The sequence below is a fragment of the Hemicordylus capensis genome, chromosome 4, assembly GCF_027244095.1.
Source record: "Hemicordylus capensis ecotype Gifberg chromosome 4, rHemCap1.1.pri, whole genome shotgun sequence".
NCBI classification, from domain to species: Eukaryota; Metazoa; Chordata; class Lepidosauria; order Squamata; family Cordylidae; genus Hemicordylus; species Hemicordylus capensis.
In genome coordinates, this window is record NC_069660.1 from 174,435,330 (window position 1) to 174,452,439 (window position 17,110).

Genomic DNA, 17,110 nt, shown 5'->3' on the forward strand with positions numbered 1-17,110 from the left:
GTCAGGGGGCTGCGGTCTTGTTGACTGTGTTATGTGTTGCAGGATTTTTGACTTTTGATTTGTAGAGTGCATTTGTTTTGCATGCCTATCTGTGCACCTCTGTTTCTTGATACTGTATATTTCAATCCCTGTTATTGTTTAGCCACTGACAGGCCCAGTTTGGAGATTTTGCAGGGTATTTCCAGGTCATGTATTACCCTTAGCAGCTTTTTATGGTTTTGTGCCATGGTGTTTGGGCTTCATCACATTTTCCTTGGCATCAGTGACAACCATTCTCGCCAGCAGCTGTCTTTGCCAAGGCAGAGCCTCAGGACTGTCCTGGGTCACAGCCCCTCAATGATCCACACAAAGGGGAAATTCCAACTGGGAATGCTTGCTATGGGAAATTTGTCTTGGACTAGGAACTTCCCACAGGGAATCCCCGAGAGCAGGAGACAGAGAATCCACTTCAAGGGAGCCTTCAAGGGGTAACCCACAAAGTGTGAAATATAATTGCTCTCAACATTCAGCAGGATGCCAGATTTGTTTATAAAGCTAACAAATTAGAGGCCTGCAGCCAATTATTTTTCTGGCAAACTCCAATCAATATGTAAAATGCAGCTCCCTCAGCTGCAGCCCATCTCTTTAGACTTCCTGGACCAGAATCCCCCAAGCATATAAGCCTTCGCTTGTGGGTCAACCACCTACAGCATTGTCTCTAAATAGTGACAGTTGGTAAGGTGGTTTACTGCCAGGAACCACCCACCACCACTGCAGGGTAATTCAGGGGAGCAGGGAAAGCCCTTCTGATGGAGCCAGGGGGTATCTTGGTTAGCACTCTGCAAGCATATGGTGGCTGTCTGGCTAGCATCCTCAGTCCCCTCAGTAGAGACAGATGGCCTCTGCAGGCAACCACATCACTAGCCACTGGTATCCGTAAGCTGTGTGAGAGATTTGCCCACAGTCCAACTTTCTCATTGTTGCCAGATCATCAGCTTGGAATCCTTGTTTCAGAGCACCACCATTCTTTGTTTTTGTTCAGAACTCTCATTTGGGGAAGGGGAGCAATTCCAGCCATCACCTCCTTCTACATTCCCTGCTCTGTTTCACAAGCCACACCATATGCCTGAAGTAAGTGCCTGGGAGCAGCACAGCTGCAAGGTTTCTCAGAAATGTCCCATTCTCACCTGGCAGCAGGAACCCCAGGCACATCTCTTCAGACTGCGTCTCACACCCTCTGTCCCCACATATCCCCCATCAGATGAGCTCCCACCACCACCTCCACGCAACCTTTTCTATCCCATGCCAGTTCTCCAGAAGCACGAACAAAGGTGGAAAAGCCTACACTCCAGAGTAATCCTCACTGAGCTCAGAGGGTAAAACCCTGGTAGGGTTGGGCTACTGATGGGAGAAACATCTGGTGACATCTCCTGAGAAAGGAGAGAGGAGAAGGTGAGAGCTGCTGTTTGTCACACACTTCATGAATTCTAACCACTTGGGTGTCTCCCCGGCATCCCAAAAGGGTTACAGTGGCCCCAAACAGATGGGAGAGGCAACCATCACTCAGTTCCCACTTTTCTGCCTGAGACTGGCAACAATCGGGGCTTCTGTGCTCATCTATGCTAACCAAAGGGCAGAGATCAGCCCCGTCCACCCAAGCTCCATGCCACTCATGTGCTCAAAGTGTTAAGGGTTCGCCGTAAGTGCAGTACAAGATAGAGAACAATGGCAGTATAGGATCAGATAGATTAATAAGGGAAACACATTCAAAGGCAAATACTTCATTTCCCAAATATTTCCGCCCAACAGACTTAGAAACAAATTCAAATAAAACACTATAAAGAGGCAATTAACTGGAGGCACTTTCTGGCCCAATGCTGTAGGACTAGTACCGTTGTACAGTGTCTTGTAAATTGGGGGTTCTTGAGTCTGAGGCCCACTGTAGACAGAGGTGAAAAGAGGGAAAGAGCCTACCAGTATAACAGACACACTTTTAATAACAGAAGCACTGTTTTTTTATACACACACACACACCCCGTTTCCCCGAAAGACCTACCCCGAAAGTAAGACCTAGCAGTACTTTCTGATGTACCGCTAATTGCCCTAGTGCATTTTTTGGGGCAAAAATTAATATAAGGCACTGTCTTATTTTCGGGGAAACACGGTGTGTATGTATGCATATGTATATGTATGTGTATATGTATGTGTATGTATATGTGTATATGTACACACACACACACACACACACACACACACACACACACACACTAAACTTCAAGTTGCTGAGTTGTAACTTGAGCTGAGAGTGAAATGTGCCCTATTTAGCCAAGACGGAACAAGAGCTCCTGAAAGAGGAAAGGGTGGGAGCAAAGAAACACCCTATTCTTAAAACAGGATTGGTTTGGTATTCCCTCTTTGGTATGCCATATGTTGGTTGCTCCAGGAGTGGTACTCAGTCTCTGCAATGGAGGTGCACATTAAGTGATATACCTCTAATACTGCAACTTCCTGTGCATTTCGAAGGAGGCGGAATGTAAGGGGATGCTTGGAATCCAATCCTGGAATAATTTCACAGCCACGTAGAGGAATAGAGACAATGTGGGTCTTCAGATCGGTCCTGTCTTTGTGGAAAATGAGCTTATTGTCTTTCACTCTGCACCAGCGCTCACGCCAACGGTTATTTGATAGCACATTTAGATACCCTGCAAAAAACAAAAACAATCTTCACTTTTTATTTCATACATTCCTTCCAGCCAACTCTGGTGTTTAGCAAAATCAAGTGCCTGCAACTGAAGAATAAAAGCTAGGGCTGAGCTGAAATCAGGGGCACCTTTTTTGCCAAAGCTTTCTAAAGTCAGGGGCAAGGATGGGCTCTGCTTTTGGCAATTCTTTGGAGGAGGCGGATGTTCAGAAGGGGACAAAACTGCTCACCATGTATCTGCACAGCCAGAACACACTCACAGATAATCCCCCCCACGATATTTATTATTTATTTAATTAATTTATTTATAGCAGGAATGTTGTGGCAACGTGAGCTTCTTCACAGTTATGACTGACTGCCGCTATGATGCTATTTTCTTCCATTCAGATTAGAAGGCTATGCATACGAGCATCCCCACCTAGGTTAGGGAAGCCTTTCCTGGGCAGGGCTACTTATGTGCATTGCCGGGATCGAGCCTAATGCTGGCACTGCCTTCCCCGCAAACCCGGGCTTTTACCTGGGTTAAAGGGCACAAGCACGCCCTTTACCCCCAGGTATGGTCGTGTTTATGCTTGGGATACATGCAGCCCAAGCATACACAGATGGGAGCCTAGAGCACCCATCTCACAGGGGTATCCCCAAATGCACTGCATTTGTTGCGTGGCACACTGTAGGATATCCAGAGGCTGGAACACATTGCCCCGACTTCTGGAGATCTGCGCTATTTGGAGCACCGTAGATCATCTTGGAGCACAAACCACACTCCCAGCAGCATTTTGCTGATCATCTGTGGGGAAGGTGAATTGGACCCTGCCTTCCTTCCCCCCACCCGCCTGGTAGTCATGTGAATAACCTTTAGGTCTTCTTTATTGTAGGAATAAATGATGTTGTCACAGGCCCAGTTGGATTTGGCTACATCACTGAAGGGCCTTATTCTGAAGTAATTTTGTTTGCCCTCAGGACATTGTCTTGCGGCCAAATCCAGTTGGGTTCTTGGCAGTGTTCCTAAAATAAAGACGACAGACCAAAACTGCATGTTATGTTAATTTCCACTCCCCAAACAAAAACTTTTCAAAAAGGTTGTGGGGTGCAGGAAGGGTATATTGCCTGAAAAAGCAGCAAAATCCATTGATACAGCTTCAACTATATAAAGAAAGCAAACATTTCAGAACCTTGAACAGAATGTCATAGTGGGATACAGACAAGAATGGGGGCATAGCACTACCTAAAACTGCTAGTAGATCAGAGCCCAAATCTGAGAAATGAAAACACTTAGCACAGGGTTGGGCACTCCTTCAGACATTGGCCTACAATTCCCATTATTCCTACTATTGGCCACTGTGGCTGAGGATGTTGGGAACTGCCATCCAAAAACTGCTGGCGGGTTAAAGTTGTGCAGCCCTGGCTTAGCAGATCAAGGGCTTTGTAACAGTTTGAGAACACAAGAGGCTGCTCACCACAGGTAGGGATGTCTTCTTCAGCTGATGAGGTTTGCTCATCTGTAGAGGGCTTTTTCTTTCCTAAACCAATTATCTTTGTTATCTTCTTCCCTGTTACTTTTGTCACAGTGCCTTTGGAGTCTGTCTTTGAGCTCTTTTTCCTCTTTACTATCAAGAAAAACATGCACATCTTACAAGATTAAAAAAGACCCAGCTAGGAAACAGAAGCATCTGTGGCCCAAATACATTTCTTCACATGAACAAATAGGCAACAAGATGTCTTTCATGAAAAGCCACTGTGGTCCAGCAGTTACAGCATCAACTTGGACCCATGTTGTTCAAATCCCAGCTCAGCCATGGAAAGCGGCTGGGGGGCTTGGAGCAAATTTCTTTCTCCACATCCATTCCCAGCTATAAAAGGAAAATCTCCCAAGGTTGTTAGGACAGTTAAGATGGCAGAAACTGTAAACATGCTATAGAAATAATGACACTGAGCAAGTATTGTCTCAAAAAGGTACAGCAAGCAGACGGTGCATTATTTATTAGAAACCCAGCAAGCCATGTTGTTTTTATCCCCCACCAATGTAATGGTATGGTTAAACTAAAACTGCAGACATTTACCTGGGAGTCAATTCCAATGAATAGAATGGGACTCACTTTTGAGTAAACATACTTGGATTGCACTGCATGAGCTATAAATGAACTTAAGTGGATGGGGGAAGCTGCCCCTTACATTTCTGACAGCGATTGCAGCCTTCAAATACCCAAGAGCCCTGGCACGTTGGCAAGATTAGCTCTCTATGAAGTTTGCCCCATTTCCCTTGGTCCACTCTTCAGTCCCAGCCACAGTATCAGTTGCCTGGTGCTAATTTTCCAAACTCCTATTCCTGAAGTCTTATATAAACCTTTTCTACACTGCCATTGGTCCCTGCTTTTCCTACTTGTCTAAAAACTTAGTTTTTCTGCCTAAACTTCCCTCAAGTTCCTGTAATTCAGTCCATTTCCAGCTCTGGCCTCTTATTTTGTGTATTCAACCTGTCCCTTTGCTTCCTGTCATCTAAAAGGAAAATGAGACAGTGAGAAGTTTTAAATCCAGCAAAAGTTAACTCTCTCCTTCTAAAAAACAAATGCCTGTGAAAATGCCATTCTGCCTTTCCCTTTTTCTTAGCACTTAGAATATTTGTGAACATTCTATAGTCCAACTCAGACATTATTGGCAGAATCTTACCTTGTTCTTTTCCATTACAGATGGCAGCGATTCCATTTTCTACAAAACCCTCTCCATCAGAACTAGGTCTTTCTGAGGACAGTTTCTGCATGAACAAAAGAACTGGTCACTCTGAATGTGGTCATACGGAAAACGGATGTATCATGAATCAAACAATGGGCCAAATGTTCATCAATCCATTGAACAAGTGTCAGACAGCCAATAATTCATTTCCAGGAGTTGACCTCTTCATACAAAAATACTACTTGCCAAACTATACAGTATCACCTGATAAGGATGTGCCGAAATGTGATTCAGCCGTCCAAATCACAGGCACCTCCATTTAAAATCAAGGGCTTATACAGCCCCTTTAAAGCAGAGGAAAGCATGCTCCTCCTCCACTTGCTGCCACTGCTGCCATCCCGGCACTCCTCCCACCTACACCAGTGAGCTGGCAGGGCATGTCCCAGCTGCCCCAGCATGGCGCCAGAATGCTGTTAGCTAGAGTTAAGGGTGTGAGCACGCTCTTAACCTGGCAGCCGGGATCGTGTATCTGCTCGGGCTGCTTGCAGCCCAAGCAGACACAGAGATGGACGCCTAGAGCACTCGTCTCCCGGGGTAATGCTCCAATGTGCCATGCTTGTCGCGTGGTTTATTGAGGGATATGTGTCCTGGCCTCCAGAGATCTGTCTGGGAAGGTGCTACGCACTCCAAGCAACATTTACTTCATCATCTGGGAGGAAGGTGAGTTAGACCCAGCTTGCCCCCACCACCCAGTCGTGTGAAAGGCCTCACTGTATTTTATTCACATTAAACCCTTGTTACCCTTGTCTCTCCCTCTTCCCATTGACTGTAAGCTCATTGTCTCAAGGACCCTTCTTATGATATTTAGGAGTAACCTAAGGTATGGCGGCGCCTGAGGTGAAGAATCAAAAGCTGCCTTGTGCCACACCTCTGGTGGGGGCCAGCTCCCTTTCATAGCTGACCCTTGCAAACTTTGAAAGTGGCACAGTAGGCAGGAAGGAGGGAAGGTTGCCAACAGTCTTCTTTTCTCTCCTTGTGGATTTTGGCAACCTTTGCAAGGGATGTGAAAGGCACTTCGTGCAAAACTGGCAAGGGTCTCAAAGATGGAGCAGATGGGGGGATCTTGCTGCTCTACTGGCACCCCAATAATCTGCCACTTGAGATGACCAGCTCACTGCCTAATAAAAGGACCACCCTGGTAGTCCTCTATAAAGTAGCTCACGCATTGATGGTTCTATAAAATAAAATAACTACAAAATTAGTTTATTCATATGTGAGCCTGAAAGGAACCGTAAACCTTTCCCCAGAACAGAGCTCAGTCTCTCACAATTCCTTCTACTCCATGGAAATGTATGTATTCTTTTCTAGCTTAATTGCTTATGCATATCTTTAGTCCTTGATCCCTCTATGAACCAGTTTAAGAACTCCTTCTTCTGAAAATGTTTGACTAATGGAGCTGGAAGCCTGCCTGTTCCTGTGCTCACAAACAGAACTCCTTTTGGCAAACACTGGGCCAGAAATAACATTCACAGCAGTGGCTGGGGAAGACAGCTTTTATTCCTGTCAGTAAAACCTTGGCTGGTTATAGTCTTTTTTGAGGAAAACTTTTGTTCTTTTTTCAGGAACAGGAAATACAGAGAGAGAGAGAGAGAGAGCATATAGTAATTATCCCATCTGAATGAGGGAATCTACCTCTTCAATTATACATATATAACTGAAGATAGGTATACAATACAGACCAATTGTGTTTTTAAAAAACCCTAAACTACAGAATTTTTATTTAAACAGAGATAATTGAAGTTGAGAAGATATATAGCAATAACCATTGAAGAAGTCACTTCAAATATCTTCTTTATATATAATTTGCTAAGGCATGCCTGTGGCTAATCCCATGCATGGCGCTGTGGCTGGGCAATGGCGCTGTGGCCGGCAGAGAAGGCAGGGGCGGCAGGTGGGCAGGGAGGAAACAGTGGGTGGAGGGAGGAAGGAAACAGCGGTGGAAGTGGGCAGGGGTGGGGAGAAGGAAGGAAACGGCAGCGGAAGCAGGCGGGAGGGCGGCCGGGAAAACAATGGTGCCGGTGGGTGCCGGCAGACGGGAGTAGGCAGGAGCGGGCAAACGGGAGGCTGGGAAAACGATGGTGCCTGTGGGCAGGGGCAGGTGGGAGAAGGCTGGGGCAGGCGGGCAAGCGAAAATGGCAATGGGCGGTGGGGGGGAAGGAAACGGCAGTGAGGGCAGGGAGAACTAGAGGTGCAGATCCTCTGTGCCCAGCCCAGCTAGTTTAAATAAAAATGTTTAGTATTTCTTTGCTGGTTTTTGACCGTAATAAAGAATGAGGCAAGTCTCATGATCAGTGAGACCTGCCAGAGGGGGTTCTGTGGGGAGAGCAGGCTTAGCTCTCCCTGCAGACAATCAAGACAGCAGCCGGGGCAGCCACCCACACGACTTCCGGCTCCATCATGGAACCCGCAGGGGCTGCGGGGATAGTGGGCCACGCAGCCCCCAGAAGTTCCAGGATGCCCCACGCGAGCGCACGGAGCATGCTGGGGAGACCCCCGAGCCCGGGAGGTCTCCTCATGTGTTGCCGCAGTGCGGAGCTGCACCACGGCAATACACGATCAGGAAACCTGGGTTAGCGGAGCGCTCGCTCCACTAACCTGGGCTAAGGCTACGGCTACTTTGGCGGGCTAACCGCCAGGGAACCACTCGGCTCGCCTGCGAGCCCGCTGGTTCTCACGATGACTGGAAAGCGGGCTAAGCCTTCACCCGCTTTCCTGTCATCGTGAGAATATCCTCAATATCTATTTAGTATTTCTCAAATATCTTTTTTTTTTTAAACCCATGGCACTGAGCAATATAAAACAAAGATTACAATCTAAATAAACTGACACACATGGAAAAGAAAACTGAAGGCAGTGAAGAAAGACACATGCTCATTCAAATTAATTCAGTTATATGAAAATAAATAATGACTCATTAAAATAAATGTCTTGAGATGCTTCTTAAGAGTGGGATGGACAGGACCATGTGAATGTTTTAGAGCAATAGCTTTATTCAGACACTGCTTTTACATGCGTACAGGTGTCTGTACACATGTACATGTTTTTGTGTGAATGAATGTACATACATGCATTTAAAAACGAATCTGGGTACAGGCCTTCTTAAATGTTGGGTGCAGATAGGAAGTGTACTACTATGTGCGCGGAACATAATGGGTGAATAACTATGCATGTGTACAGATCTCTACATGTGTACTCTGCACACTGAAGCTAACAGGTAAAAAGGGCTAATGAGTTCCAAATCTAAGGAGCCATCAAGGGTGTATTTATAACTGAACAAGGTGGGACAAATGTCCCTGGACTCCTGAGGAAGGGGTGCCATTGGCTGGGTGACAGCACTCTTTATTCTACCCCCATTAACCCAAATCATGCTGTTGGTTCCTGATCAGAGGATTATTCTTGGTTTCAAATGAGACCTCTCTAGGCCTGGAACGGAAGGAGTGTCAGGCAGCATCCCTCCCTCCTCCTGGCTGGCTGGCGCTCAGGTTCAGCCCACCCCTCAGTCAGCCTAACTGATAGGTTCAACAGCAAGGGAAATGTCACTGAGTATCAGACAACAGTCACAGGGAGAGGAAGAGGGGGGAATGCTGCCTGACACTCCTACCCTCCTGAAGCTGAGGCGAAATGAAGAAAAATATGTTAAAGAGCTTAGGGAGCCTTTTTGAATCCTGCCCTTACACAAAAGAACAGGGTAAAAACATAACACTCCTTTTCTCTGCTTTCTTCCCCCCCTTCCCCAGATATTCCTTTGCAACTGGTTCAGTTTATCTCTAGATTCTGGGGCAAAATCTGGGACAATTTCCTGTGGAAACATTTTCCGTGTGTGTGTGCGAAAGAGAGAGAGAGAGAATGTGTGATTAGGAAAAATGGAACTTAGTTGATATTGTATGAATGAATGTATGAGATGTATGGATGAATGTATGAGATGATTACAGTAAGTATATATGTGGAAAAAATGTTTCTGAGTCAGGCTAATTTGCACATATGAGAGAGAGAGAGAGAGAGAGAGACAGACAGACAGACAGACAGACAGACAGAGACTGACTCTAAGTGTGTGTGTGGGGGGGGAGTGTCTGATATGTGATATTTGCACAGGAGCAAGAGAAAGGGATTGTTTTTTGCATCATGTTCTTATAGTTCTTTTGCACCAAAGACATAGTGGCAGAGGAGGAGAAGACAAAGGAGGCAGGGGCCCATCTTCATTTCTTGTCTAAGGGCCCACTCCAATCTTGCTACACCTCTCGGTGCCATTAAAGAAAATGGGCAGAGGCATGAGAAAACAGTTATGATCCAGGTTCTAACTAAAAGGTTTGCATTAGAAGAACATACAGCTCTAAGAGAAGTAAGGAAATTAAAGAATAAAAATCAAAACAAGCATTTTAAAGTACAAGCATTCTAAAGGTAAGATTTTAAAATGAATGTAGCAAGAGAAAGTAAGTCAGTAAGAAAATTGTAACTTTTATGATAATTAAAATGAGGCAAGCTGCAGAGTAAAGGATATATATGAGTACGATGAATATTTATATATTGCTTTTCAACAAAAAGTTCCCAAAGCAGTATGGATGGATGGATGGATGGATGGTTAGATACAGGTGAAACTCGGAAAATTAGAATATCGTGCAAAAGTCCATTAATTTCAGTAATGCAAATTAAAAGGTGAAACTGATATATGAGACAGACGCATTACATGCAAAGCGAGATAAGTCAAGCCTTAATTTGTTATCATTGTGATGATCATGGCGTACAGCTCATGAAAACCCCAAATCCACAATCTCAGAAAATTAGAATATTACATGGAACCAAGAAGACAAGGATTGTAGAATAGAACAATATCGGACCTCTGAAAAGTATAAGCATGCATATGTATTCAGTACTTGGTTTGGGCCCCTTTTGCAGCAATTACTGCCTCAATGTGGCGTGGCATGGATGCTATCAGCCTGTGGCACTGATGAGGTGTTATGGAAGACCAGGATGCTTCATTAGCGGCCTTCAGCTCTTCTGCATTGTTTGGTCTCATGTCTCTCATCCTTCTCTTGGCAATGCCCCATAGATTCTCTATGGGGTCAGGTCAGGCGGGTTTGCTGGCCAATCAAGCACAGTACACTGTATACTTTTCAGAGGTCCGATATTGTTCTATTCTACAATCCTTGTCTTCTTGGTTCCATGTAATATTCTAATTTTCTGGGATTGTGGATTTGGGGTTTTCATGAGCTGTACGCCATGATCATCACAATTATAACAAATTAAGGCTTGACTTATCTCGCTTTGCATGTAATGCGTCTGTCTCATATATCAGTTTCACCTTTTAATTTGCATTACTGAAATTAATGGACTTTTGCACGATAGTCTAATTTTCCGAGTTTCACCTGTAGATAGATAGGCTCCCTGTCCTCAAAGGGATCACAATCTAAAAAAGAAACATAAGATAGACTCCAGCAACAGCCACTGGAGGGATGCTGTGCTGGGGATGGATAGGGCCAGTTGCTCTCCCCCTGCTAAATAACAGGGGACTAACTGAGCAAAGAGCAACATATACTAGTTGTTTTAGATGAAATAAAGGAATACCAACAAAGAGAGCATTTCAACAATCAAGTCTAGAGGAAACAAGGAGAATGAACCAGAATTTTGAAGGCAACTTCAGACACCCAAAACAAAAACAAAGAAGTTTGGCAGCACTTGCACTTAAAATCTCAAATCTTGTTCCCCAAAATAGTTTCCGAAACAAGTTTGGTCTTTTAAAAAAATTCAACCACATACTAAAAAAAAGTAACATGGGCTTCACTGTGAAATAACTAGGCACAGCATTTTTCAATAGGCTGTTATCGTACAAGTACCTTTTCGAGTTCAACCTTATGTACAGGAGAATTAGATGCAAGTCCATCTGAATCTGTAGTTCCAGTATAGTTGCTGCAAACGTCCTTTACTACCTTCAAAGAAAAACAAATAAAAAGGCCTCATGTATATATTGTTTGAAACTGAAAACAATTGTATTGTCGAAGAGGAGAATGTGTAGGAAATTAGGATGATGGGTAACTAAGTAGCCAAAATAGTTCAGTTGGTAAAGTGTTTGACTTAAAATTATGGGTAGCTGCTATCTTCCCATTCTGTATCAGTCAGTATCTTCATGAGAAGCCACAATGTTAAAAGAGGAATTTTTCAAACTTCTAGAATAGCTGAACCCAAGTTCTTTCACTGCCTCTTATCCTGGAGAGAGAACCGCTTGTATAACAGGGCTGCAGGCTCTGTGTTTGTCTGTTAACCGATGCAAACCTAATATTCCTGATACCCTAACTATGGTTAGAAGATCAGGAGAATCTCCAGGTTCTCTTATTCCTTCCCTTTCACAAATACATTCTCACCACACTTGTGTGTGCTTTTCAACATTAGCCATGATGTAATGGAGTGCTACATCTGCACTGAGTGTTAAGCACCAACCATGTTTGCAAACTCTGGTTTGAGTAACCATGCTTAACAGAAAGAAAATTATTAGCATTTATGCATTTGCCAGTCTTTGGTCTTCTGTTTGCAACTCATCGTATCACCTGGCTGGATCCCTTTCTCTGGCTGTGATTAATTGTTGACAATCTGTAATTATTTGGACCACTTAGTAATGAGCCATGTTGTCAGATGAAAAAAGGTGGAGGATGAAAGAAGCTGAAAACAGACCCCCCCCGCCCCCGCCACCCACCTCTATTTGCCTTTTTCTTTTTAATTCTGAATTCCACAAATAGTGAATTCAATTCTGAAGCACAAACAGTAGCAGTAATTTTTTCACCTGAGTTAATAAGAACCTGAGATGAGAAGAAAACTTCTTAAAAGTACCCCACCCCCAAGAGTTAGTTATTCTGTGAAATGAACAACTTAGAAACAACTTAAGCCCTAAAAAGAGAGGTGCCTAAAAAGGGAAGTACCAGTCTACCTAACTGAAACCCATCATTTGCTTAATCCTAAACATGAGTAGACATAGGTGCCCTTTAGACATTAAGGCAGCAGTATGGAAGCACAAGTCAGCACCACATTCCCTTTGTGTCCCTCACAGCATCTAGACCAGGCCTGCTCAACTTAGGCCCCCCAGCTGTTTTTGAATGACAACTCCCATAATCCCCAGCCACAGTGGCCAATAGCCTGGGATTATGGGAATTGTAGGCCAACATCTGCAGGAGGGCCGAAGTTGAGCAGCCCTGATCTAGACAGACACTGAAGAATTTTGTCTCTTTCAAATCTGACATTTGAAATGGCAGGCTGGGGTGCCTACCAGCAAATCAACTGTTTTGCTTTGTTGCTCCTCTACTGATCTTTGCACAGGTCCTGCAAACATTCAACATCAGTTCAAGAAGAACAAAAGTGGGGAAAGACAGACAAATCACTTTAATTGCAACAGAAGAGGGGTCAGAGTGGAGACATGCTGTACACACCACCTCCCTCTCTTGCCATCCTCACAATAGAAGCAAGTGTCTCCTCCCTCTCCACCAAGCCCGATCTTCCTACTTATTTTGCCATTACAATCAGCATGGCTTTCCCCTCCTGCCATGCTGGAACAGAATTCAATGGATTTTTCGGCAGAACTTATATACTTCACAATGTTCTCCTTCAGCCTTTTTCACATTCATCCCAACTAGACCCAGTATTTTTTTCAGGTTGTCCTCTTTTTTTCATTTTTTAGTTTTCAGGCATTGGGGCAGGGGGAGAAGGGGAAACATGTTTAGTATGTTGAGGGAAGCAAAAAGTCCCTTACAAATATGTAACACTGTGAGGTCACAACAACCAAAAATGGTGATGGGAGAAGTGATTGTGTGGAATCAAATCACCTTGATTCCACACAATCACTTCTCCCCACTTCTACCTAATTGTTTGCACCCACACAACTGAAAAGTGGAAGCACACACAACTCCCAAACATGGGTAGGACACCGTTTTCAGTTGTGTGAATGACATTTATATTTAAAATGTTGTTTAAAATCCAAATAGCTCTGCTTCAGTTTACTGAGAACTCTTGTTGTATTCTAAATACATTTCTGTAGTCCTCCTCTTGCCTTTTTGATGACCCTGACAGAATTGTTCATTTTTTCAGTAACTGCTCATACCACAGCGGTAATTAGTTTTGGCCAGGCAGGATAATAATGGAAGTCAAAGAGAGGACAAAAGGAATATTTTGGCAGGGATCATGGAGCTTTATCTGTGAAGTCATGCACTCTTTCAAAAGATCAATTTCATCACTACAGCAGGAGGTGATCCAGGCTCCTCACTGTCATCAAGAATGTGGTTTCCATCCAAGACAGTTGCCACACCCCTCCCCTGACAAAGCATCACTTATGGCATTTGGCCCTGTAGCAGATATGCTGGCCCTCCAGACTGCTATAGTGGCAATTAGCCTTATAATCCTGGCTCCATGTCATCTTCTGCACAAATCAAGATTGTTGTGTTGACCTACTGTATGAAGGCCTAAAGTGATGGGCCCTGCAGAATTTTGGGGCCAGCTTCTCCTCTGGGTTGCATGATGCATCATGATCCTTAAGTTCTTGCTAGAGCACTCTCTTGTCTGCATGTTAACTCTGTAGACAAAGGCACAAACAGTGACATCCTCTGCTGCTGTCCCACAGAAGGAGGTCTTCCTTTTTTACCCTGGAGACTCACCAAAAGTCCCAGCATGAACATTTTCTATATGACTTGTAAGACACTTTTATTTGGGCTGGTTTTTAGTGGCTGAAATAAAGTGGTATGAAGTAAATATCCTTCTGATATTGTATTGTTTTTGTTTCAACAAGTATTTATTTCCTGTCCCAAGCCCTGGAGATGGGGCCAGCTAGAAACCCCAGGTAAACAATTCAAATGCAAGGACAAGAGTTTAAATTGCTGGAAATTACTCCTGCCTTTCAGAGTCCCCAGTCCGTAAAAATGTAGGTAGTCATGTTGGTCCAGAAGAAGGTATCTACAAGCCACCATCTAGTTATACCTTTTATTAGCATCAACCAAAATGACACAACATACTGAGCACCCAGAGAGGCTCATCATTAAGAGTCTGCAGAACTCCTCCCTCTTGAGACTGATATTAAGTACAGGACTTTCAGGAGCATTTCACCAGGCTCAGCTCCCCTCCTTTCTTTTGTTTCTTACCAGCCAGAACTCAAAAGCCAGCTGCTCAAGTTTTTGTATCTGTCTGATGGTTCCTAATGAATGTATTACTAGACTGAGGCTTTTGGATTTTCCCTTCCTTTAGGAGAGATCCTTGAGACTCACATATATGCTCTGAAGAGTAACCCACCCACCCCAAAAAAGAAGGGGTGGAAGGAAAAAATGGATTTTGAGGCAAGCCTCAAAGAGCATTTCTGGATTAGTCCGTGATCTGTCCATGAGTTTTGCAATGACTAAGAACAGGTTCTAGTGAGGTATTGGGGAGGGTGGGGACAAGGAGCAGGGAGCTTAATAATAGGACAGGGATTATTTGAACCTAAGAGCCTGGCCAACAGATGAGAGAATACTTGGCTACAATCACCTTGGAGAAAATATGCTCAAGCCCCTAACTCTGGATATTTGAAACTCATCCCAATGGGTCATGATCTAGGGCTCACTCCTCCTCTCATGATCTAGTCAGAAGTGTTGCATGCATATGAGCATTTGGAGCTTGCCTGTCCAGCACTTGCCAGGATGTGTAATGGATCCTCCTAAATTCTGTTGTTTCCACCAAGTAGTGAGGTAGAGAGAAATGGCTATATTCACTGATTTCCTCTTCCCTCTGAAGCCCACTGTGCCTCCTGAAAATATGCCCCTGAGGGCGGTGCAACCCTTTGGGCTACCAGTACATTGCTAGCCCAGAGGTCAACCAAAAACTTTCCCACTGCTTCCTATATGTACACATTATAATCTTATGTAATGTTTAGAAACTTGATGAAGATTGTTACTGCTACAGGAGGTGATTCAGAGTTTCAAAGCCATGGAAAATCTAGGTTCAACATGCCTGTGGTTTAAAAGGAGAGTTGAAGCTCTTACTCATGCACCAAAAAGCAGAGGCATTGTAAGTGAAGACTCCGTGCTAACATGGCATGGAAGCTGTTATTTTACTATCTCACATATTGTGCCCACTTACAGCCTGGGCTCTATGCACACTTTCCACTCCTCTTTTAGCCCAGTGCTCTGCAGCTTGCAGACAAACTGGAGCCAGTGCTAGACCAGTGTTTATTATATAGGTGCTTGTAACCTCTTGCAAAGCTTATCTTCAATCTTGTGCATGTTTAGCTAAAAGTAAAATAAATGTTACTATTCAGGCATTATCACTTTGTTATACAGTTGCAGAAGTATGGGGAAAAGCATTCTAGCTTCAGTGAGGTTGTGCCCCTTTACTCTGAGGAAGAGCACCATGGAAAGGGAAAAGCCTGTCTGTCTTCAGCCATCAGTCAGAGATGCAGAAGCTGTATAACACTTGATTCTTTCAAAAACAACTAATCCACAGTTGCTATGCGACTGCAGTAGGGAGAAGAAGGACATGCCAGCCCCTATCACTGATCAAGATCACTGGAGCCACTGGGTAGCTCCCAGCAAGGGAATATCAGTCCGGCCTCGGCTGGATACAAGTGTTTGTTGTCTTCTTCTGACCTCCCTTCTCTACCTTTTCTCTTTCTTTCTGTCCTTCTCTTGCCTGTCTTGGGTTCCCCCCTATCTCCGTCATTTGCAAGGCTGAGGGTAAGATCTGTGTCCTTTCTATGCAGCACTCTCTCATAAACAGCACTATAGTCTCAATTTTTGTTGTTGCATTGTATTACATTATAATTGCTTAATTAATGCAAAGTTGGGTGAGAATTCTTGTCTGAAAAGCAGAATGAAAATATGTGAGTGTGCGTATGGACTTATTCACATCCACAGAAATACAAACTGTACGGGGGTACAAGGACCAGGAAGGCCCAATTTCAGCACCCTGCTCTGGCACTGGTTGAACTTAGGTTAGGCAGAGAGAGTGAGTGTGACTGGCCCAACTCACAAAGTTGCACATGAAAATAAAACAGGAGGGATGGAGAAATATGCAACCTTTGGTGTGTGTATGGGGGGGTGCATATGTAGAACATTTAAAAAAAAATAAGAAGCAGCTCCTTTGTAAAGCCTTTGACTTACATTTACATGTCTGAATATTCATCTCATATAACCCTTGCCCCTTCCCTCCCCCATGTCTCCCCACTGTGAAACTTCAGATCATAAGCGTTTCCTAGGGGCATGGCTCTGCATTTTTTGTGTATGTCACTCTGTAAAGTACCAGGTGCATTACTGTCCCTAGAGGGAGAAAAAGAGAGACTGGTTCTCATGATCCTAAGCAGGGTAGGAGGAGGGTAGGAGAGCGAGGTGCACTTCCGATTGGTGGTCATGCAGACCCAAACCACAAGGTAGGAAGAAGGGAGAGTGATTGCTTGGGAGGCAGGAACTGGCTAAGGTGGGCATGCCGGACCCAGACTCTCTCCCAAGCATTTTACAGTGGGTGGACAAAAAACCATCCTACCCAGCCTCCCACACAACCACTTCTCCCTTCTTCTACCCTGCTGTTTGGGTTTACATGACTGTAAATCAGGAGAATGCCTGGCTCTCCTAGCCTGGCTGGGCACTCCTCCTATCCAGATGCAAACTGTGTGAACAAGCCTAAGGAACAATAAAGGTACAGGCTTCCAGTCAATGGTAAACTCCCACCAACTGAAATATTTGGAGCTATAATGTACACAAGGCT

General features: G+C 44.3%; 1 protein-coding gene across 6 annotated transcripts in view; it reads right to left on the reverse strand.

Moving 5' to 3' along the window:
- Nucleotides 1–17,110, reverse strand: part of AFAP1 (actin filament associated protein 1) — a 91,622-nt gene that overhangs the window by 23,612 nt on the left and 50,900 nt on the right. For all 6 annotated transcript variants that reach the window (XM_053243180.1, XM_053243178.1, XM_053243179.1 and 3 more), the window contains exons 7-10: nt 11,242–11,334; nt 5,348–5,432; nt 4,138–4,287; nt 2,470–2,681 (exon numbers count right to left, since the gene is read on the reverse strand). In XM_053243180.1, the coding sequence (XP_053099155.1) occupies nt 2,470–2,681; nt 4,138–4,287; nt 5,348–5,432; nt 11,242–11,334 (540 nt within the window). The remainder of the gene's footprint in view (nt 1–2,469; nt 2,682–4,137; nt 4,288–5,347; nt 5,433–11,241; nt 11,335–17,110) is intronic.